Here is a 22,845-nt window from a genome sequence, read left to right as displayed (position 1 = left end):
ATGGCCGAGAGGCATGTGAAGATCCCGACACTCCCCACGTTCCCGGTGGACCGTCAGTTGGACGGGAACAACTACGGCATATGGAAGGTTATGATGGAATCCGTTCTGGAGTCTTACGACCTCGTTGATTTGGTCGTTGTTGGGGTTCCACGGCCGGAAGTAGAGGAAGGGGAGTTACCGTCGATCCGAAAGGACCGGGAGGCTCAGACACAGATGTGGGATCGTGTCAACGCCAGGGTTCGTTCGTTTATCTTCCTCAACTGCACACCGCAGGTAATCAATCATATAAAGCATATGACGCTGGCCAGAGGTATATGGCAGCATTTGGCCTCTCTTTACAACAGGGTATCGCCCATGAAGAGGATTTCCTTGGAAGTACAGATGCGGGTTATGAGCCCTGCAAAGTCGTCGACGATGCGGGAGCATATTAACAAGCTGCAGGCTCTTCAGAAGGAAGTTCTTCAGGTTGGGAAGGAGATATCGTCAGAGGACATGGCCATAACGTTGCTGTCGCACTTGCCCTCTCAGTACTTAGCATTTTACTCGTCTTTGATTACCAGTGGCAGGCTCAACACCATCACGTGGGAGGAGCTTGTGCCCATGGTCTTGGACCAGGAGGAACGATTCATGAACCCTCCTCAAGGTGGAGGTTTGGAGGCCTTAACTGGCCAACGGTCGAAAGGCCGTAACACGGGCAAAGGGAAGGCTTCGTCAGAGAAGTCTTCTGAGAAGAAGTCCGTTAACTGACCGCGAGAAACTAAAGGCAGAGAGGACCTGTAATGATTGTGGGGAGAAAGGCCACTATTGGAGGCAGTGTCCCAAGCGGAAGACCGAGAAGGGTGAAGATTCCTCAGCAGCAATCATGAAGACTCCGGCTTTTGTGCACCTGGAGGTGGTGGACACCGATGTTTCATTTCTTCAGGCAGGGAGGAGATTGGAGGACTCTCCGCAACGGATACTCGGGAGTGGATTCTAGATAGTGGTGCTTCCAGGCACATGACTCCTTCCCGTTCCGGTTTACAGGATCTTTGTAGGTTTTCTGGTCACATTCTTACTGGGGATACATCCACTATCCTAGTTCACAGTGAGGGCAGGACGGAGATAGTTCCCGATGGTAGAGGGGGGAAGCATTTCTCCCAGGTGTTGTATGTTCCGTCACTTGGTTTTCATCTGTTGTCAGTGCATTAGGTTTGCAAGACTGGCGTACGGGTGGAGTTTGATGAGCACTTCGTTGCTCTCCGAGACAAAGCAACAGGCCAGGTAGTTTGGGAAGGCGGAGTGGAGAATGGAGTTTACAAGCTTTCAGCACTCTCTCTCTCTCAGGTCCTCAGGTTTGTGATGAGTGGCAGTTTGGTAATGGCCACTTAAGTGTGGATACGCTGCAAGTGCAGGCTTTCCGGGACCAGATAGTGGATAGCTGCCAGTAGATGGCAGCAGTTGGCAGGAACTCTCCAGTACTGATGTTGGTAGTTCTTGTGTTCATCAGTCAGAGGAAACTGAATAGGTAACTTATGCTCTGATGTCTCGTAGTATTCGGGACAAAGAAACTCCTGTAGATGAGGATGTTCTTTCCACGGGGACCTTTTTGAAAGCCAGGCAGGTGGCAGTTGATTACTTGCAGAAGGAAGTGGTTTCTCCAGGCTTTGTGGTTCCGGATTCAGAGGGGGTGGTTGACAGGTTTCAGAAGGCCTTGCGTGGTCTTCTGCAGGTTTCCAGGATTTGTTTTTGCACCATAACAGGTGTTGATCCTTGTGAGCAGTGTGATGCCTCTTTGACTCAGAAGCAGAATGGTTCATTGATCTGGTTGATGGACACCAGATTGGACGGGAGCTTCCTGATGAGGTAGTTGAGCTCATGGTTGCGGATGACTCTTTGGGAGGCAGGATTGCGTTTCCTGTGGTTTCTGCGGCATGCGAATGATCATGGACTCTTTTACACAGGAAGGGGATTGTTGGATGGAGTCCGACTCCACGGTTGGAGTGACTCAGTTTGGGGAGGAGATCCGGACACGAGGAGATCTACTTCAGGCCCAGGAGCAGTTTTACGGAGCAGTAAGAGACAGCCATCTTTTGCCTTGTTGAGGACAGAGGCAGAGTACCGGGCTGTTTGTGATGCTGCTTGTGAGGTGGTGAGGATGCAAAGGTTGCATTGCAGGTTTGGGCTTCCACTGGAGGAACCCATGGTCATCCAGAGGAACTTTGTTCGTGAACAGATCGTTGTTGATGACATCTTGCTAGAGTTCTGTTCGACGGAGGACAGTACGGTGGACCTCTTCACGAAGTCGCTATCTCAGGATTTGCTCAGGCGGCACCCCAGCTCCTTGTGGTTGGTTTCACAGCCAGGAGCTGAGAGGGGCTGTTAGAAGTCATCTCCTGTCTATTTTTATACACCAGGGCCTTTGTTGTGGGTGTGCACGCCCTTACGAGGTGTTTTCTCATTTTTCCCCACTCTCCGTATTTTTCCCCATTTTTTCCCTATTTTTCTGTGGCATGGGAGGCAGTCTAGTAGTGGCAGGAGGACCTTGAACCTGGCCGACTGCATCTGTGGATATTCTGGAAGTGGCCGACTGCACTGCACGAGTCGTGGGACTTCTTTGATGCTGGCCGACCCACTCTGCTGCTGGTGGCCGACTCTGATTTTTCAGTCGTGGAGGTTTCTTGTGTCCAGTCGGCTGCCCTACAGCAGGCCAACTGCTGATGGGGGGCCATATAAATAGGCCCCCAGCCCCTTGTCATTTTTTGGTATCATACTTGGGATCTTCTTGTGTATATAGAGCAGAGTTACACGCCTCTCTCTCTCTCTCTCTCTCTCTCTCTCTCTTGTGCTGTGATTTTCTGCACTGCGTCTTGCTCTTGTGTTCCCAGATCTGGTCATCATCTCCGCTGCGTATTCTGACAACTCTATCCTGCAATGTGTGAGCCTGAGGGCTTGGCCATGTTCCCAACAAACTTGCAGATCAATGTACTAGAAGCCACCAAGCTGGATAGGTGCAAGTTGTCCTGCTTCTGAAATGGATAGTTAAGGACGATCTCGGTTGGGGAAGAAAAAGTGGCTGCCATGGAGTCCTTCAAAGGGGAAACAACTAGAAGACGCTCACCAACTACCTGATGAAGAGCAACGTTGTAGGTAGAGCAACCAAAGAGGAAGGGAAAAAACAGGCCGTGGAGACTTACGGAACTGGGCAGGAGAAAGAGAACATAAATGTTTGGTTGGGGGGGGGGTTGGGGTGGGGTGGGGCGGAGAGGTGCACTGTGCAGGCCAGGAAGGGAAGGGGGGAGCTAAGGGCAGCGGGCAGGAGGAGATTAGGGGCAGAAGCGAAGAAGAGTGAAGGGGGGTTAGCAAGTGGGAACAGGGGGGGGGGTGCAGGAGGGGGAGAGGGGGGGCACACAGGCAGCAGAGAGGGGGAGGGGCGAGGTGGAGGACACATGCGGGGAGGAATGGTGCTCATGTAGCAGCGGGAAGCTTCTGTTGATGTAATCTGCTTCCCATCTTGTAATTACCCATCTTTCTTTCATGTAAATTTGGCCATTTGTAAATTGTGAGTTGTGGAAGTGCTGCCAACCAAGCATGGATGCTACACACTAGTCTTTGTAGTTATTTTTTTAGACTTCAGTATAAGAAGATCAGTGAGAAATGTTTTGATTGCATTTTGAATTGTTGCAAGGGTTTCATATTTTTTACAGCACTTGCCAGGATGATTTCCCTTCACTCATTATAGCCTGAACTTGCAAACTTGTTCTCATACACTGGAAGGTATTTGCATTATTGCAGTGCCTCTTAGTGAAAGGCTGGAAAGCTGGAGCAAGTTGGAGTTTTCCACGAGGTAAAAAGAATAAAGATGAAGAGGATCACAAGTGTGCCATCAGAGAGGTATGATTTCGAACTAGGTAAACAGATTCAATCAATTGGACTTTTAAGACTTTTCTTCCATAGGGGTGTAAGGTATGGTTTATACCCTGTATGCGCTTCATTGCATTCTTTTTTAGTCAACACAGATGAGAAACTGCAAGATTGATAAAATTATGAAGTCAAGTTTTCTCTTCATGTGATTTAGTATTGTTGTAACATGACTCGCAAAACAACTGGCTCGTGTAGCATGGGGTAAGGAGACAGTATGTTTTTAGCTTGATAATGTCTTCAATGACAAACGATTTGATACAAATTTCAACAGAGTATTAGATTCTTCACATGATGAAATGGTTTTCATTGGTGATGAAAAGCTTGCTGCAATTGAGCAGGATGATACTTGACGAGTGTGTCTGGCATGAGAGAATGCTTTGCAGTTAAGGCTTGTACTTTGGCTAATCAAGTCAAGTGCCAACAGACAAAAAGTGGGAGAGGCTGCTTTTTGACAATGTAAGACAAACAAGGAATTTGCTGAATATGCCTTCAGGAAGACAGACCAACCAATGATAACAGCATTCCTAGTTAGACAATACCTGATCTTAAAAAAATGTTGCCATTGAATGTTGTGTGATAAGAGATTTGCTGTTGTTTTCACAGCTGAGGACTGTTAATTTGACAGCACTTAAATGGAATGGAATCGGCTGTGGAAAGAGCAAAGGTGGTTTTTCACCATTTCAATAACAAGGGTCATGTTAACTGCAAGGTGCATGCCATTTTTGTTAGAAGGAAACGCTAAGAGAAGCTCAAACAATAGCAAGCTTGGGCTCCCATCTTGTAGCTTAACATGTTTGATGGATTGAAGGTTTATCTTTTTGAAGGGCCCTTCAGTTCTTTTCAAGAGCTCATCAACTTGCATTGGCTCAATTTGTTTTGTGTTGGTATCGTTCAACTTCCATTGATGACCTCTTTAGAAGAATATGGGGGTATTCAAGGGGAAGATATGCTTGACTTTTCAAGCTATATAGGGCTCTTGTGGATAACATATCTGGGATGAAGATGGAAGCTGTCAAATGTAGAGGAGGGGACAGAGTGTACTAGAACATTGGAAAATAGGCATTAGGTGGATGACACTGTGAGGGAATATAGGTATTCTGCTGTCCTGCCCTTAAAAGCACGCCATTTTTTTTTTGATAGCGAGCACAGGCGCTATGAGTTACATTCTTCTCCTGTAGAACTTCCCTGGCAGCTGGCGTCAAGTGCATAACCTCCAGATAAAGAGCTCAATATTGGCAATGACTCTTTTGTGAACCGGAACATGCATGTTATATACTCATGGTAGTCAACCCACAAGACTATATAACTATCAACTCCATTATGCATAGTATGGACTAGATACTACGCCATCTCCACTAAGGTATTCACATGAATAGTACTTGACCTCGGTCCAAAAACACTTTGATAACTTGGCCCGATTGCTTTATAATCTTTGATGACCTCCCATTCCCAAAGTTTGTTCAAAAGTCCATAAAATTTGAAAAACATTGATAAATGCTAGTAAACTCCATAAATTCCGAAAATGGCAACGCATCTAGTTACAAGGTTCTTTTCCAATTCAGGCTAGAGGAGCATCAAAGCAGATTTCCATCCCTCATCAATAGATTTCAGTCAATGTGGTGGTGGAATTGAAGGAGAAGTGTTAGGGAAGGTTGCTCATGTTAAGTGAGGTAGCTTTGAAGTTTTCAGCCACATCCACTGGTACTTTCATTCTCTTATGTGTAAAGTAAATACTCTCAAGAAGAGGAGGGGGAGGGGGGCAATTGGTAGTGGCCGTTGGGACCCAATGTTGTGTTTGTTGTGGATTGTTGTGTAGTTTTCCATCATCTGTGCGGTCCAAACTTCAGTACGAATGTGCTAGCTAAATGGCTTCGGCAAGGCTAACTAGACATAGGTATTAGAACAAGGCTTAGACAACTATTGCATGCCAAAACTTTTCTCCTGTGAGAAGAATTCTTGAGTGTTTTGGTGTGCAGACATTGCATGGTTGAGTTGTGTTCCGAAAAGCGTCCCACCATGGATAGCAAGTATTCCATCCACAATCAGACTCTTGTGCAGGAGGAAGACCAGACATTCCCTCTCAAGGGAGACCACAAGGCCCTTGCCCCCAATTCAGAACTGGACTTTGTTCGCCCCCAGTAGTTGGTTTGGCAAAGCTCCTGCACATGATGCAAACCCTGATGGTTCCAGAGTTGCATATGATAACCACATGAATCCTCAATCATTAAGGGTTGCCAAGTTGATAGATCAAGGAAGACTTTGATTGTGATAGATGAGCACAAGAAGTTGCCAAGTTGATAGATCAAGGAAGACTTTGATTGTGATGGATGAGCACAAGAAGTCCATGGGAGGGAGGCCTGTTTCGCTGAGCGTGAAACGGAGGAAGAACATCTTGAGAGACATTGGGAAAAAGTTCAAGGGAACACATGCTTAGATGCAAGGAAGCGGACAAGCCCTTGCATTGTCAGCTGGAGGTTGAGGAAGCTGCTCGTCACAATGCCTAGAAGGAACACAGGTCGATATTCTAGGATGCTGTAGGATAACAACTGGATATTTTTCTGGAGCCCCCCTCTTCACCAAATCCTTTGGCTTGTGAGATGACCATCTCAATGAATTGATTGGCAAGTATGGACAATGTGGCATGGCATACGTACATAGTTTGGTGTCTGAGGCATTGGATCAGGTCAGGCATGGCAATAGTTTTTGGCTGAGCATGGCCAGCTCTTGGGTGATTGGGCTTTCTTTGAGTTGCCTCCTTCCTGACGAGAGGACCATTGCATTGAGTTCATGCCAAGTGTAGAGCCTCCATCATGGGCTCCCTACAATATGAATAGGTCTGAGGTCATAGAGCTTAAGCAATAGTTGGAGGAAATGTTAGCCACCAAAGGGTTGATTTAAGCTTCTGTGCCCTTTAGCTCCGGTCGTTGGTGGTATTTTTGGTTAAAAAGAAGGATGAGAATATGTAGATTAGAGGACGCTTAACAAGCTCAACGTGAAGAATAAGTTTCCCCTTCCTTGCATCGATGATTTTCTAGACCAAGTAGAAGGATCCAAGGTGTTTAAGAAGCTGAATGTGAAGTCCGACTGTATCTCACTATGTTGAGGTGTTACTGCTAGGGTCAAGATTTTCTCTGGGACAAGTTTTTACCTCTGAGCATGCCATCAGCAACATAATCCATGCATCGATGAATAGGACTTTGTTTATGGTTGCCAAGTTGTGAACCTGATGACTAGAGCTTTGAAATCTTCCTCAGGCCATTTGGAGCAGGTGAGATGGTACATTATCTTGATCAATTGTAGAAGTAGGATTTGTGAAAAGAGCAGAAGGCTAAGACCACAAGTAGATTTTTGAAACACACAAGCACATGCAAGATGCTGAGTTCAAGGATGGTGACTTGGTTTATATGAAGAATCAAAAAGGTTTGTGAAACAGGTTGGGCCAGTTGTTTCCAAATTTCAAGGAAGAAGAATTCTTCATTAGATCAAGCAAGGATCTCTGCGGAAGGATCTTCATTATCCTCTAAAGTTTGAAGGATACTCGGGTGGTTCAATAAGAGTGTGTTTATGAATGAGTCTCGTCCATTGTTGAGGGCTTATCAGGAGACTATGCATCGGAGGACATCTCTATCCAGTGAGGCAGATTGAGACCCCTCTCCCAGATGGTCCCCATCAGGTGCATAGGGGGACTTTCTGGTCTCATACAGGAGAAAGGGCAGCCTCATTTAGAATGGGCCATTGTGGGAGCAGCCGGGACTAAAGCTGGGCAAACAGTCTGGGCAGGTGCTGTGTTCAGCAGTTAGGGCTGTTGGGCAGCAGCCTTGCAGCATGTTGGCAGCTGAACAAGGCAGCAATGCTCAACCTGTAATTATAAAATTGTTATTTTTAAATATTAAAAGCACAGCAGGACCAACTTCTAAAGAGCTGTCCTGCAAGCATGGCCCATAAGACGCCTTTCTTAGCCCCTTTTGTCACATTCTTGTGTGTCAAGTCTTAACTCATGCACTTCTCCATCATTTCCTTTTTCTTGAGCAGCTTGGATTGAGCAATCAATAGCAAGAGTCTTCCTTTCAGTTCAGCTAGTGATATCCTGGAAACAGAGGTTTTGGGATTACTTGTGTTGCTTGGAAAACAATTTTTCTGTTGAGTTTTGTTTTCAGTTTCTAGCTTCAACGAGTTTGGAATTTGAACAACTAGCTCACAACAAAGCTTACCTTATCCTTGCCGAAGCATGTGTCATTGTGTCTTAACTGCAACTTCCCTATGTGGATGTGTTAGCTTGTCTGTCACGTCCTCACTGGACTGCTCCTTGCCCGATGGGATGAAGGGAGAGCTCTCTTCGCCTAGATGGAGGCAAATAGAGATGGTCCTCTGCAATGGTTCTCCCTCACAAAGCAGGGAAAGAAGAGGAAGCTAATGGAAGAGGGAAACCTACTAGCAAACCTATTTAGGCAAGCATCCATCTATCATGCATGAATCCAATAGCATACTAGCAAGCAAGAGTAGAGAAGAGAAGAGCTCACAAGTATTCTAGTACTAGGGAATGATCATGTATTGCTTATTATCAAAAATGGCTTATATACAAATGACTAGTTTTCACACTAGACTAGCCAAACTTAAAAATGGTCCGGCCTCTATTACCAGTTTTAAGCAAGTATGTACACGAAGTCCATATGCTTTCTCTATTTGACATTAAGCACAAGGTAATGTTGCTTTATATGTTGTAGCGCCGTCTTACAAAAGATAAGTACTCATTTGAGCGGGTAAGATGGCAAAGTGTCTTGTAGTAGGTTGGGCAGGTGAAACCATGTTAACCTACGTAGTGGTTAACAATAGTGTATACTTTATAGTAGTTTAAGTATGCTAACCTACGGAGTGGTTAACAATAGTGTATACAAAAGATAAGTGCTCGTTTGAGTGCATAAGATGGTAAAGCGCTTTATAGTACATTGGGCGGGTGAAACCATGTTAACCTACGGAGTGGTTAACAATAGTGTATACTTTATAGTAGTTTAAGTAGTGTATTAGCGGACATGCAAATTTCACATTTGTGAAGTTTTTGTCCAAGTTGCAGCCAATTGATAGTGTTAATTCTTTCTATCTTTAGTGGTGCATATGCCCTATCAACTATCTTTTTGTTGTAATAATTCTTTCTATTTGTTATGATCCTTAGTGCTGGGCTTCATTATGGCTGAGTTTGCCCTGCATCTTCAGAGCTCTGACAGAAACTCAGTACATAGACCTTTGTATGAATGTATGCTCTTATGTGTGTGTGTGTGTGCGCGTGGGGGTGTGTGTGTGTGGGAGGATACCAAGTTCTACACCCACTATGGGGCACTGATGATGTTAGTGGGGATGTCGTAGTATCTAGTCCATACTATGCATGGAGTTGATGGTTTATTGTCTTGTGGATGACCACCATGAGGTTATAAATTGCAATTTCTTATCAGGTGAATTTAGGCATGTTCCTGGATTCATCTAGGTATATATATAGTTTAAGTATGTGTGAGTGCTTTTGAGTTAGTTTGAGTTGTCCATTGCTAATCTTTTGTGCTCAGATAGATAGGCCTTACAGTCATTGGTTGTTCCATGTGGAGATAGAGCTTTCATGTTCTTCATTATCAAAAAACAGGGTTCCTTCAACTAAAACTGAAAGAAGGAAATGGAGGGGAAGTTGAGTCTGAGCTATAATGCAAGGAGCAGCAAGAAGGGGAGGCAAAGAGGGACCGGGGCTGGGCTGTGCATGTCAATAGCAGCAGCAGCTGTGACAAGCAGTGAGGAGCTCCAACAAGCATCAACCTTCAGTCGAATCCCCTCTAGACAGCTTAATCTCTCAGTCCTAGGCTTTGCCTTTTGCATATGGTTCTCATCAAGAAAAATGCAACACGGTGGTGATAGCAATGCGAATGGATGCACTTTACATGCAAACAATGTTAATGCGAAATGGAATGCTCTTCATGGACAGGATGTGCCCATGATATGAAAATTTAAAAAGATTAATCCAGGTCAACAAGTTTTTGTAGTGTCTAATTTTCAACTTTAATTATAACTATCTTGTGGCTTCTTTCTTTGATATTGGTGAAATCATGTATAATTTCAAAGTAAATGATTTGCTGTCAAATACATGCTTTCTAGGCATCAAGTTCATATTGATTTTTTACTTCAAATTTTATGTTTCTTTTTCTTTGTTTGATGCCTTTTGTGTAGGTTTGGGAGGAGACAGGGTTTGATGTCTCAGAGTTGTTAAAAGTCGAAGATAACCTTGAAGTGATAATAGGAGAGCAAAGAATACGCCTTTTCATCATTGGTGGAGTCAGCGAGGATATAGTGTTTGCTCCACAAACAAAAAATGAAATTAGTGTAGGTTCTATTCAAATGATTAATCTTACTACACCAGCATGTAGGAAAGCTATGCAATTGTGGAACTGTCATTCCGGTGTTCAAGTTTATCTCTGATTACATTCTGAGCTTGTTAGTCTTACAGGGATTGATAGATTGCATCTGCATGTACACTCGGGCAGGTGAACATGCATTCACTGCCATGGTTTCACAAGCTGTCCACTTGCATATTCTTACATTATGTATGGAGCTCTACCGTGATGCTAAAAGTACATACTCTTGCCCGCGACTCACTCTCTCAAGGTCATCTTTTTGAAATTTCAGTTCTGACAATAGGGCATGTCTATCACATCTCCCCCCTTTCCTTGAGACACGTGAAATAAAATCTTCTTTTTGCAGCGTGCGGGGGTGGATGTGGATCTATTGTTATTGATTTGATGGGTGTGGCTGGAAGGTTTAGGGATCAACTTGTATCTAGACATTGAGTCAGTTGATATCCCTGTGGGCCACAATCAACTCAGATGACTTTTTCTGCATTCTTCTTAGGGGGAAGGAGCTCTCTATCCACATCGCATCTGTTAGTAAGTCCCCAGATTTTTACTTTTAGGGACCCTATGAATTTGCAGTCACTAAATTGGTAGTCCAGTGCATACTACATTCCAAATCAACTCTGGAAATATGTAAAAGAACCACACCACACCAAGCAAGCACTTCATAAATCTTGCTATCTTTTTTGGCATCCATGTGCGTTGACTTCTTGGATTTGGAAGGGCCTTAGTTTCCAAGAGTGCACAAGGAAAAGATTTCATTTATGTTCTCTCACAAATCATGGGTTGTAGCATCCTGATCATGGATGCCGAGGCACTTATGGAAGCGCTTGTATGCACTGAGGAGCATATCATCGCTCATATAGATGCGGTTTTTACCAAATTGGATTCCCTTTCATCCTCGCACATCCGCGCGAGGGATTTCTCCCTTTCTTACTTCCCCACGCATCCATGTGGAGAAACCATGGCTTTCTTGCCAAATTCAGAGGGCATAAGGGTGCTGCCTTATATATCCTCCATGCCTTAGGTTCTAGCACTTGTTAGATCCATGCTCTAATATCAATGTAAGGTCTCCATAGACTACACTCAAGGATCATCTGATCAAGAACTGAAACCATAATGAGGTTTCATAGATCGAACATTGTATGCATCGCATGGCCGTGATGGATTCTGGCTAGCGACTCACTGGATAACATGTATCAAACAGGAATGAGGCACGGGTTGCCTTGCCTATCTCAAAGGCAACGTGACATTCTTGAGATGCATGAGGGAGACTCCATGAGAGAGCCAAGGTCAAAGATTTGAGAGAACAAGTGCTGAATATAGATGAAGTTGTACCTTGATAGGCAGCTTGTTACAAATACCTTGAATTCTTTGCCTCCTTACACTTCTCTTAAGCTCTCTATGAGGGGTGGTAGAGATCCAGTCTCTTTTGATGAGCTTGTGGGCTTGCTTCTACAAGAGGAGCAAACTAGGGCCGATCGCTCTCATGGCGGTGAACAGGCTTTTGCATTGAAGGATAAAGGCAAAACAGAGGCAGACATAGGGAAATTGGTCACCAAGGGTGATAGTTTTTCCAAGGGATCAGCCTCAAAGAGTGAGAAGAAAGGGAAATGCCATTTTTGCCTTAAGCTAGGGCACTATCAATGAGTACAGGAAAAGGATTGCTCAAGATAAAGAGAAGAAGAAGGATGCAGGTATAGTAGCCACGCCCCAAAGGATGAATATCAGTAATCTTTCCAGGCGCACCAAGGAGGCTAGCTTGTAAAAGATCCCTGAGCTGTCCGCGTGTTGGGCGGCTGCCAACAATCTTGCATACCAAAGTGGAGGCCTAACATAGTTGCCAAGGGTTTTTTGAAACATGTTTAAAAAACGTTTCTTTCAAATCCAAACGTTTCAAAAACGTTTCATACAAAAAGGGAGGGGGGGGGGATCATGCCCCAAAATTTATATATAAGTTTATAATATGCAAAAAATATGTTGCCTTGCTTGCCAAACAATATTAAAAATGCATTACTTACACATTAAAACATGTTTACAAGTTAAAACTAAAGATTCAGGGTGACCCAGTTACAGTGGGCACCCAACCAACCAATTGCCATAAATAACATCAAGAATCAAGATCCGGATTCCATCATCAATAATGGCAATTGCTCAAAACTCAAGAAACAATATATAAAGCAAGTCCTCAATTTGGAGTCTGGGCACTCAATCTTCAACATCCATGATGTCCTCTCATCAGTAGCCTCCTGGATTAAAAAAAAACGCCCAAATTGTATTGATAACAGGTGGGAGGGAAAGAAACACGTTTCATTCAAAAGAAACATTTTTGAACGTTTTGTTTCATAAAAAATGAATGAAACGCGTTGCTTTGCAACTATGGCCTCTAAGCATGCGATTGTCGAAGCGAGGAGCGGGAGGTCCTCTTCTGAAAAGGAGAGGCAAGGGATGGCGGCCTCGGTCGGGGACGACGGAGCGGCTGCCCTGGAGTCCTTGGGTTTGAAAACCAGGAGTGGCTGAAACTTGCTGGAAGGAAATGCTGGCCAAGAACTGAAAACCTGCCTTGAGAAGCACTAAAGAGGAGACGTGAGAAAGGGAAACGAGGAGCCGGAAGGAGGAAAAACAAAAAGAACCTGAAAAAACTAGGGAGAGGCGGAGAAAAAAGGGAGGAGGGGGATGATGGCTGAGGGCAGGAGGTGGAGGGAGACGGGGGGCAGGGGGCGCATGCGAGAGGAATTAGGGGGGGGGTGCAGGGGCACAAGGAGATGGCGGGCAAGGGGGGAAGGGTGATGGTGGGCTAGGTGCAAGGGGGGAAGGTGCAATGGCATAGGGCGGGCGGGGGGAAGAGGGGCGATGGCGAGCAGGGGGGAGGAGAGGGTGATGGCGGGAAGGTGCAGGTCGGGGGGTTGCTCACAGCTCACTCTTGCAGCAACTCTTATAGCCCTACAACCCAACATCATAGAGTATGACAACCAAAGGTGTGTGACACTCTTTCTGCATGACATAGACACAGAGACCAATGCATGAAGGGACAAAGGAGGCAAGAAGAATAGAGCCAGCGTCAGACACTCCTTATCTTTTTTCAAGAGCATTGGACAAAGCTAAGATCCAGTGCGAGATGAGACACAGGTGCACCAGATTAGGGAATGAATACATGCCCTCAGACGACACATCAATGACCCAAAGCTTGGCAAAAGACACCATTCTCTATGCAGTGCCATGCTGGGTCACACACTTTGGAGACACGGACCATTTTTGATTTTATAGCAATCCATGAGTGTGGATCCCCGTCATGTCTGAGGTTTTGAGATGGCTCTGCAATCCTATCTGGCTTTAGCATATCATGCCTTCATTGTCCATTGGTGTCTTCTCGACATGCTTTATAGTTTCCATCTATTTTTTTTATTTTTGTGATGGTTTGTTTAGGTTATAGTGGATGCCATATGCATCTCCCACCACAATACTGACACATAACTTGCACAGATTGTATCATCATTGGTCTCATGGGCCGTTTTGGCCCCTCAAGAGGTTAATAAACCTTTCTTTTTCTTTCTCTCTCTCTCTCTCTCTCTCTCTACTATTTGCCAGGTCATATTTAGCCAGTTCTATTCTTTATGGGGTATCACTATGTTTTGCAGAGAAGTCTGCCACAAGTAAATGTGTTGTCCCTTTTCCCTTCATGAGGCTTTGGGTTGGCTTCAAATTTGTAAGAAAAGTTCTCGTATCTTTGGCTACGTGGGTCTGATAAATAGCTAAAGAAAGCTTCCATCTTGGCATGTATACATAACGATACCTTCATCACACTAGGATTTAATGTCTTGCCTAGCCTTTCTTTTATTATCCGCACATCACAGAGTACACCTCATGAACATTGCACATAGTGTTCAAGGCTTATTGGACCAAGTCTGCATTTTCCCTTCATTGACGCCCTCAGAAAATCAAGGGACTAGTCAAACATGCTTGTTTAACTACCAAACTAAAAGAAAAAGAGAGTAGGGAAAAGACAGGGAAGGCCTTTGACAGCAGCTGACCAGTTATACATTTCCTTGCTTTCATGAAGCTCAACGATTGTATCTCCATGATTGACTGCCATAATCAGTATGCTCACGACTCATGTTTAAATTGCCCAGGATATAGCTTGGCACAGGATTGATGAGCTTCCTGTGGGTGGCAATGAACCACCTCATTCCCGTGGTGCAACAGGAGTGAAATATTACATGGTTACCCCATTTGTAGGGTGAGGATTATACCGATTTTGGTTCTCTTTTTTAATAGCCTATTTTAATGGTTAAACAAGGGGTTTAAAGTCTTTGAAACGTTAGCCTTTAATGCACTTACACAGGCCACTTAAAGCTTGGATTGCTGGACATAAGCCTTCATCAGGTCACAAATTGGAGACATCACTTAAAGGTATTGTGGAAAGCTTCAAAAATCTATCAACCCTCAAATGTATGAAGATTCCATTAATATGAATCATTTCTTTCTTTGCTAAGTTATATAATTATGAGGTGATCTAGAAAGGCCCACCATAGTCAAGGATACAAATCGTGTTAGACCATTCTGGGGAGGAGATATTCCCACATTATCATGGACACGGTTCGAGGGTATAACGAGGACACACGAGGTTAAGGGCTGCCATCAGCTTATGGTCTGTGTGTGTGTGTGTGTGAGAGAGAGAGAGAGAGAGAGAGAGAGAGAGAGAGAGAGTGTCTACCAAAGATCCAATAAGCCTATGAGACCAAAGTGATACAATAATGTCCATGGAGAGAGAGAGAGTGTCTACCAAAGATCCGAGACCAAAGTGATACAATAATGTCCATGGCATATCTCCTCATGGAACGGAAAATAAAATGAGAGAGAGAGAGAGAGAGAGAGAGAGAGAGAGAGAGAGAGAGAGAGTTATATTAAACGTCTCCTAGGTATATGAGACCAAAGTGATACAATGCTATCCATGGTATGTTTCATCATGGAAAAGAAAAATAAAATACGAGAGAGAAAGACAGAAAGATTTTATTAACGTCTTCTAAAGGCCAAAAAAGGACCTATGAGACAAAACCTGTGTACATCATCATCATGTCTCAATGGACATCAAATGGATACAAAAGAAAAAAAAGTACAAAGTACTCTATAATGTGGAGATAAATAACATATAGGACTCTGGTTAACTACTGTGGGGTGGGTGGGAGGGAGGGGGGGTAAATACATCGAATAAAGCAACTAGCTCTAACCGGTGCCAATGACTGGGTGTAGGATGTCATACATTGGGTTAGGGGCAAGATATCTCCCAATTTGTGCTAGATCAATCTGATCGTACCAACTATTTTGGGGCATCTTTCCAGTGCTACTCTTGGCAGTACTCCTACAGGAATGTGGGAAGCTCGATAGGGCGGATGTATGTAATAAATCTGTAAGCTGTGTAGTAAGAGTGTCAAGAGGTGAGTGCGGGTCTAGATGAAGGCGGCCTTGGTAGATAGAAGTACTATATAGATGATTACAATCATGTGTGAAATATATAGTAGGGCGAAGTGATGTACTAGTAGTAGGTAAAGTGGTAGAACTAGAAGGATGTGCTCGTAAAGATAGTAGCAGGTATGTATGGTCGGCCCCAGTAGGACAAGTAGGGATGGAAAAAGAGTCCATGAGACTCATGGTCTCTATGGGACCAAGAATGTAGTCAACAGTGCTCCTCCCTTCTCCATATGGAAAACAAGTGTAGGCTCCTGAGCCTTGCTACCTATCGAGCCCCTTATAAATAATGAGCCGATGATGCGCACCAAACACCAATAGCTGTCTCCCATGTTTTTTGATCTCCCCTCGATCCTCCAAAGATCTCTGTATCCCAAGGTCCTCCTCATCCAGCCCCCTCAAATGTGGATCCTCCATGTCATACACCTCACATTGTCTATTGTGGGTCCTAGCATTAAAGTCTCCCACTAGCAAAATATCCCCCCTCCTCCTATACTCCGATATTCCCTCTGACAATGCTGTGAATATCTCCCCCTCCTCTGCCATAGCATCCTCATGCTCCTCTGCATCCTCCATCTGATCTCTATGATGCGTCCCCTGAGGAAAAAGTGAGCCATCTAGTGAGAAATAGCATACAGCAATATATACCGCCCTCGTATCCGTGAGCTGCACTCTGACCCACATGAACCTAGCCTCCTCATCTTGGCTCATCGCTGTAACACGTGGCCGGAGCTCCTCCCTAAAAAGTACAGCCACTCCCCCCAATCCTCGAACACCTCCGGCCCATCTAGTCCGTCCTCTAAAGGCAGACTACCATATATAGCCTATCACCCTCGGCAAACTTCTCTCTCGACTCTGGTGTGTCTGTGTGAGAAAAATAATGTCCCGATCTCCCAGAACGCCCTGGATCTGACCACAGTGACCCATTGCAGTTCCAAACTGCCATCTGTACCTTTGTCTCATAGGCCGCGAGTCCCTATTCGACGATCTTGCCATCAATAATGACATGACTGTCGCGATAGAAGGCTTTTTTTCCCGCCATTCGTGCCGCCTTCACTTTGGGCATCTCTTGTTTGCGATGTGCCACTTGTGCCTTGGTAAGATCATCAAACAAGAAAATTCTGTCACCAGGTAAACCTCTAGCTACTACCCTTTTTTTCAAGAATGTAACTGCCTATGATGTGGACTAGAAGTGTCTTTGCCTGCTCTCCAAGCTTTCTTGAAGAGTGTCTCACCTTCATCGTATCCCAATTTCTTGCGTAGCATTTTCCCATCTTCTTTCGGAGTAGAGCCTTCCCCTTTGGGCATGCCTGTCACCCGTACATTCAATCGGCGTACCTGTCGCATTCTCTCCTCCTCAAGGGTGGCATTCATCAAAGCCGTTCGCCCTTTCGTTTGGACCACCACCCAATCCTTTTCAGCCTCTTGCTGAGTTTCCTGTTTCACCTTAGCTGTCTCCACCTTCACCTCCTCCTTCACCACCTCAGCAAACCCCTTCTTGAGCTCGGCCTTGATTACTCCACTTTTGCCCTTTGGCTTTGCATCTTTGGCTTCATCTTTGTCTTTGTCTTTGCCTTTTCCCTTTTCCTTTTGATCATTCTTCCATTTGTAGCATTGCTTTTTGATGTGTCCCTTCTTGCCACAATAATGGCATTCCAAGTCCTTTTTGGAGCGAGACTTGCTCCTTCCCCGTTCTTGGCTTTTACCCCTTTGCTGGGATCTCCCACGTGCATTCATTGCATTTGACTTTCCAACAGAGTTGTTTTTCCTGTTCATCTCTTCTTGAAGAAGAGCACCCTCATCATCTGCATATGACAGCATAGCATTCGAATTGCTAGTGGCTGTCCTGAATGTGTCCCAACTCTCTGGCAAAGTGCATAAGAGAAAAGTGGCTTTGAACTCATCGTCCATTGCCAACTTTTGATTAATGACCTGGCTGACAATACCATTAAACTCATTTAGATGGGCTGCCATAGACGCCCCTTCCTTCATTTGAAGACCTATGAGTTTCTTCAACCAATACACTTTGCTTGAGGCACTTTGCTGGGCATACAAGTCCTGCAATCTCTGCCACATTCCCCAAGCTGTCTTCTCTTCACGAATGCTGAAAAGTAAAGAGTCTGACACAGACAACATGATAGTAGATCTTGCCAGCTCATCCATATCTTCCTACTCTTCAGCAGTAAGAGAAGCGGGCATTACACCCCTTTCTTTGATAGGCTTGTGTTGCTTCTTCTGGAGCAACACATTATAGCACTGGGTTTGCCAAATATCATAGTTATGTGAGCCTTCAAGCTTCTTGATGTGAAGCAATGAAGAGCTCTCACTTGTGGTTGCCATAGCAATATGCAACCTGTCAATGCCTGACTCCCTGCAAAATGTGCAAACACTGCACCAAAAGCGCACAAAGTGCTCACAGTTGTTCTCCCAAAGTTTATCTCCCACTGCGGAAGCACGAATGCAACTTTTCTCCCACTGTATGTGATAAAATCACCAAAATCTGGTTGCTGCAGATTTAGGACAGCACCTTAAATGTGCTCTGTTCCCCTTTCAAAGTACTGTACAGCAGTACTAGGTGCTCACCAATGATGTACCAAACCTGTACCGGCAAGTACAGCAACTGAAATTGAGATTTTTGCTCACTCAAATCAATGTGCAGCCATGCCAAAACTTGTACAAAGCTGTACCAAATCTGTACCAGCAGGTACAGTAGCAATAAATGCTCTCTTGGCTGTCCAAATGAGTGAAAATCAGACTTTTATAGTCCCGAACACTGCATACAACAGTCCCGAACAGAAATTGGGCAAAAGCCCCTTGACTGCAAGCTGATTTCTGAGGATTCAAGGCATAAAAGTCTTGCCTGCTGCTTTGCCAAGCTCAACAAGCATAAAATCTTGAAAAGCCCCTTGATTTAAGATCAATTGCTGATCATACATGGTACATTGACGCACATGAAGGCATCCAGAGTCTTCACGGTGCTTCCCCTGGCCACATATACATCAAATACATGAAAGCCCCTTGATTTTGAGGCACATTGAGTGCATCAACACATTGCCCAAAGCATCAAATGCGAGTGCCTGCATGCAAATCAATCCAATCGGCACAAAAGCCCCTTGATTTGCACTACAATTTGCTGCAATTTTGCCCGAATGTGCGATTTCTCACATCATACAGCATGTATGAATGCCCAATTGCACAAATACATCGAAAGCCCCAAATTTTGACATCCAATTTCTTGCAAATTGATCCTGATTGTGACCAATGTCACCCAATTTTGCCAATTTCGCTCAAAATTTGAGCAATTTGGCACCTGTACCTGCTCAATTGATTGAATTGATAAGAAATTTCCAAAGAATTGAAGCAAATATCTCTTAATTTTTGAATTTCTCTGAGATTTGCAGACTGAATTTTGTTGTTGCAGGAGAGGGGGGGGCACGTCTGATGCTGATGCTGATGCTGATGCTGATGCTGATGCTGATGCTGATGCTGATGCTGATGCTGATGCTGATGCTGATGCTGATGCTGATGCTGATGCTGATGCTGATGCTGATGCTGATGCTGATGCTGATGCTGATGCTGATGCTCAGGTACGAATGGCTGGGCAGCCCTCTGCGCTGCCTGGTTGGGCAGCGTGGCTGCTGTTGGGCAGCAGCTGAATGGGCAAGCGAACCAGTCGAATGCGCCACAAGGTCTTTTGCTTGTTGACGCCGCCTCCGACTGGTAGCTAGCGCTACACGCGACGACCCTCTCACCGAAGCGTAGGCGTGTTCGATGGATGCCCGCCTGCCTACGTGTCCGCCTGAATTGGACGCCTGCTTACGTGTCCGTCTAAGTATGCGCCTGCTTACGTGTCCGCCTTCGTACGTGTGCTGCCCAGCGCTGACACGCCTGCCCTGACAGCGCTGACTCCTTGCGGTTCAACGATCTGCTATCTCAACGATCACACACACTGCTTCCTTGCGCACTGTGATCAGTGGGCTAATGGCAAAGCTCCACGAAGAAGCCAGATAGCAGGAAGGCGCAGGTGGAGAAGAAGGCGAAGAGTGAAGAAGCGAATCTCTACAGTTTTGTAAGAGAAAAACAGGGTGCAGCCATCATAAGAAGAGGGAGGGAATCAAGAATGCTCTGATACCAGTTGAATGGGAGAGTGTATTAGGGTTAGAGTTTCATGTGGGAGACATACACACAGAGAGAAGAAGAGAGAGAGTAGTGGGGATAAGTCAACTCAAGCATTGAGTGTGTGACTCCCCTATCACACATGTATATTGCACTAGTACACATAGTGCACTTAGTATATTAAAAGTACTAAGTGTACTATGTACTATAAAACACATGGGCTAGTAAAACACATGGGCTAGTACACACTATAAGGGTGGGCATAATGCCTTTACCCCAACAACTGTTGAATGGGAGAGTGAATTAGGGTTAGAGTTTCATGTGGGAGACATACACACAGAGAGAAGAAGAGAGAGTAGTGGGGATAAGTCAACTCAAGCATTGAGTGTGTGACTCCCCTATCACACATGTATATTGCACTAGTACACATAGTGCACTTAGTACATTAAAAGTACTAAGTGTACTATGTACTATAAAACACATGGGCTAGTACACACTATAAGGGTGGGCATAATGCCTTTACCCCAACACTATCCGTGAGAAAAGGACCAGGTTGCTAGAGCCTCAGGAAGGCTTCCCGACGCTTCCGCATATGGTCAGAACCACCCTGAAGCTTCACCCACTGGTTGCGGAGGGTAGTCGATGGGGTTGTGGTTGGGGATAGGACTGGCATTGTCGAAATGCGAAGGTATGACACTTGAAGGGCTAGCCTCCCACCTTCCTCCTCATAAGCCATGACAACCTTGGCTGTTGGGGTAAAGGCGTTATGCCCACCCTTATAGTGTGTACAAGCCCATAAGTTATAGTACATAGTACACTTAGTACTTTTAATGTACTAAGTGCACTATGTGTACTAGTGCAATATACATGTGTGATAGGGGAGTCACACACTCATGCTTTTCATGAGTTGACTTATCCCCACATCTCTCTCTCTCTCTCCCTTGCTTCTCTTTGTATGTCTCCCATGAATGAACTCTAAACCCTAATTACAGGTTTCTTCCATCAACAACTGGTATCAGAGCAAGGTCGCCTGCTGAATCTTTCTTGGAGTGTGCCTGTATCTTTTCTGGTCTCTGCCCAGCCAGTAGGCGTGGGCTGGCTCAACTGTTGCCCAGCCAGCAGCGTGGACTGCCCAGCAGCCAGGCGGACTGTCCAGCAGCCACGAGCGAGGAGGGCAGCATAGTGGCGCAGGCAAACACGTGTAGCGCTGGTGCACGAAGAAGCGATAGGCGAGCGAAGGCGCCAGCAATAAGCGAAAGCGTGAGCGTTGGCGAACACTGAAGGCGGCGGAGAGTCGAGTAGCGAAGGGAGCCCGTCGACTTCAGGCGTGTGGAGGGCGCACGGCGAAGCGAAGCGAAGCGCACAGCACTACACAGCGGCTGGCGCTAGGCGAAACTGAAGCGAAAGTGCTTCGCTCCACGTTAGCCAGGCGAAGCGAAAGGTGCAGCAGCAGCGTTGGGCGTCCAACTGGGTACTAGGCGGATGAGTCCTTGTCCGCTAATTCTTCAGCAGCAAGAGGCCTTCTCCTCTTGAGCGCAGGGGTACCCTCTCCGGTTCCCAGGCTGCCGGCAAGGATCCCACGCCCTGGGCAAATCGGTGGTCTGCTGAGGAAAGCTACGCTGCCCAGCCCGTACAGTACTTGCAGTTGATCTAAATTTGCAGCACAGCAGGTGCATCTCCATCAACACAAGCAACATCAATAAAGCAATACAGCAGCATATTCATCACAACCCCCTCCTGCAACAGAAATCAACCTGCAAATCAGAGAAATTCAGAAATTACAAGGTATTCTGCTTCAAATTTTTTTTTGGGATTTGCAATTGAGCAAGTACAGTAATCAATTGAGCAGGTACAGGTGCCCAATTGCTCAATTTTTTGAGCAAAATTGGCAAAATTGGGTGACATTGGTCACAATCAGGATAAATTTGCAGGAAATTGGTCAAATCAGGATCAATTTGCAGAAAATTGGATGTCGAAATTTGGGGCTTTTGATGTAATTGTGCAATTAAGCACTCATACATGCTGTATGATGTGAAAAATCGCACATTTGGGCAAAATTGCAGCAAATTGCAGTGCAAATCAAGGGGCTTTTGTGCCGATTTGGTCGATTTGCATGCAGGCGATCGCATTTGATGCTGTGGTTAATGTGCTGATGCCTTACAAGCACTCAATGTGCCTGTAAATCAAGGGGCTTTCATGTATTGGATGTATATGTGGCCAGGGGGAAGCATCGTGAACACTCTGGATGCCTTCATGTGCGTCAATGTACCATGCATGATCAGAAATTGATCTCAAATCAAGGGGCTTTTCAAGTTTGTATGCTTGTTGAGCTTGGTGGGAAAGTGCCAGAAGAAGTATGGACAGGGAAGCCTCCGTCATACAAGCACTTAATGTGCCTGTAAATCAAGGGGCTTTCATGTATTGGATGTATATGTGGCCAGGGGGAAGCATCGTGAACACTCTGGATGCCTTCATGTGCGTCAATGTACCATGCATGATCAGAAATTGATCTCAAATCAAGGGGCTTTTCAAGTTTGTATGCTTGTTGAGCTTGGCAAAGCAGCAGGCAAGACATTTATGTCTTGAATCCTCAAAAATCAGCTTGCAGTCAAGGGGCTTTTGCCCAATTTCTGTTCGGGACTGTTGTATGCAGTGTACGGGACTGTAAAAGTCTGATTTTCACTCATTTGGACAGCCAGGAAAGCATTTATTGCTATTGTACCTGTTGGTACAGATTTGGCACAGCTTTGTGCATGTTCTGGCATGGCTGTACACTGTTTTGAGTGATCAAAAGGTTCAAATTCAGCTGCTGAAATTGCCGGTACAGGTTTGGTACATCATTGGTGAGCGCTTAGTACTGCTGTACAGTACTTTGGAGAGGCAAAAGAGCACATTTAAGGTGCTGTCCAAAATCTGCAGCAACCAGATTTTGGTGTTTTCATCACAAAAAGTGGGAGAAAAGTTGCATTCTTGCTTCCGC

General features: G+C 45.2%; 1 protein-coding gene across 4 annotated transcripts in view; it reads left to right on the top strand.

Annotated features, from left to right (window-relative positions):
- Positions 1-22,845, top strand: part of DCP2 (decapping 2) — a 47,337-nt gene that overhangs the window by 5,693 nt on the left and 18,799 nt on the right. The window contains exons 4-7 of one of the 4 annotated variants that reach the window (XM_086773038.1): positions 3,772-3,870; positions 10,105-10,257; positions 14,414-14,520; positions 14,626-14,693. In XM_086773038.1, coding sequence (XP_086629164.1) covers positions 3,772-3,870; positions 10,105-10,257; positions 14,414-14,520; positions 14,626-14,693 — 427 coding nt within the window. Of the gene's footprint in view, positions 1-3,771; positions 3,871-10,104; positions 10,258-10,381; positions 10,540-10,635; positions 12,463-14,413; positions 14,521-14,625; positions 14,694-22,845 lie in introns of those variants that run through there. The other 3 variants (XM_086773040.1, XM_086773041.1, XM_086773039.1) reach the window with 3 other exon arrangements.

Source organism: Cibotium barometz, chromosome 33, assembly GCF_041138505.1.
Source record: "Cibotium barometz isolate CiBa-2024 chromosome 33, ASM4113850v1, whole genome shotgun sequence".
Lineage (NCBI taxonomy): Eukaryota > Viridiplantae > Streptophyta > Polypodiopsida > Cyatheales > Cibotiaceae > Cibotium > Cibotium barometz.
The sequence above is the reverse complement of the archived record's forward strand: the minus strand, read 5'-3'. Positions and strand labels throughout refer to the sequence as shown.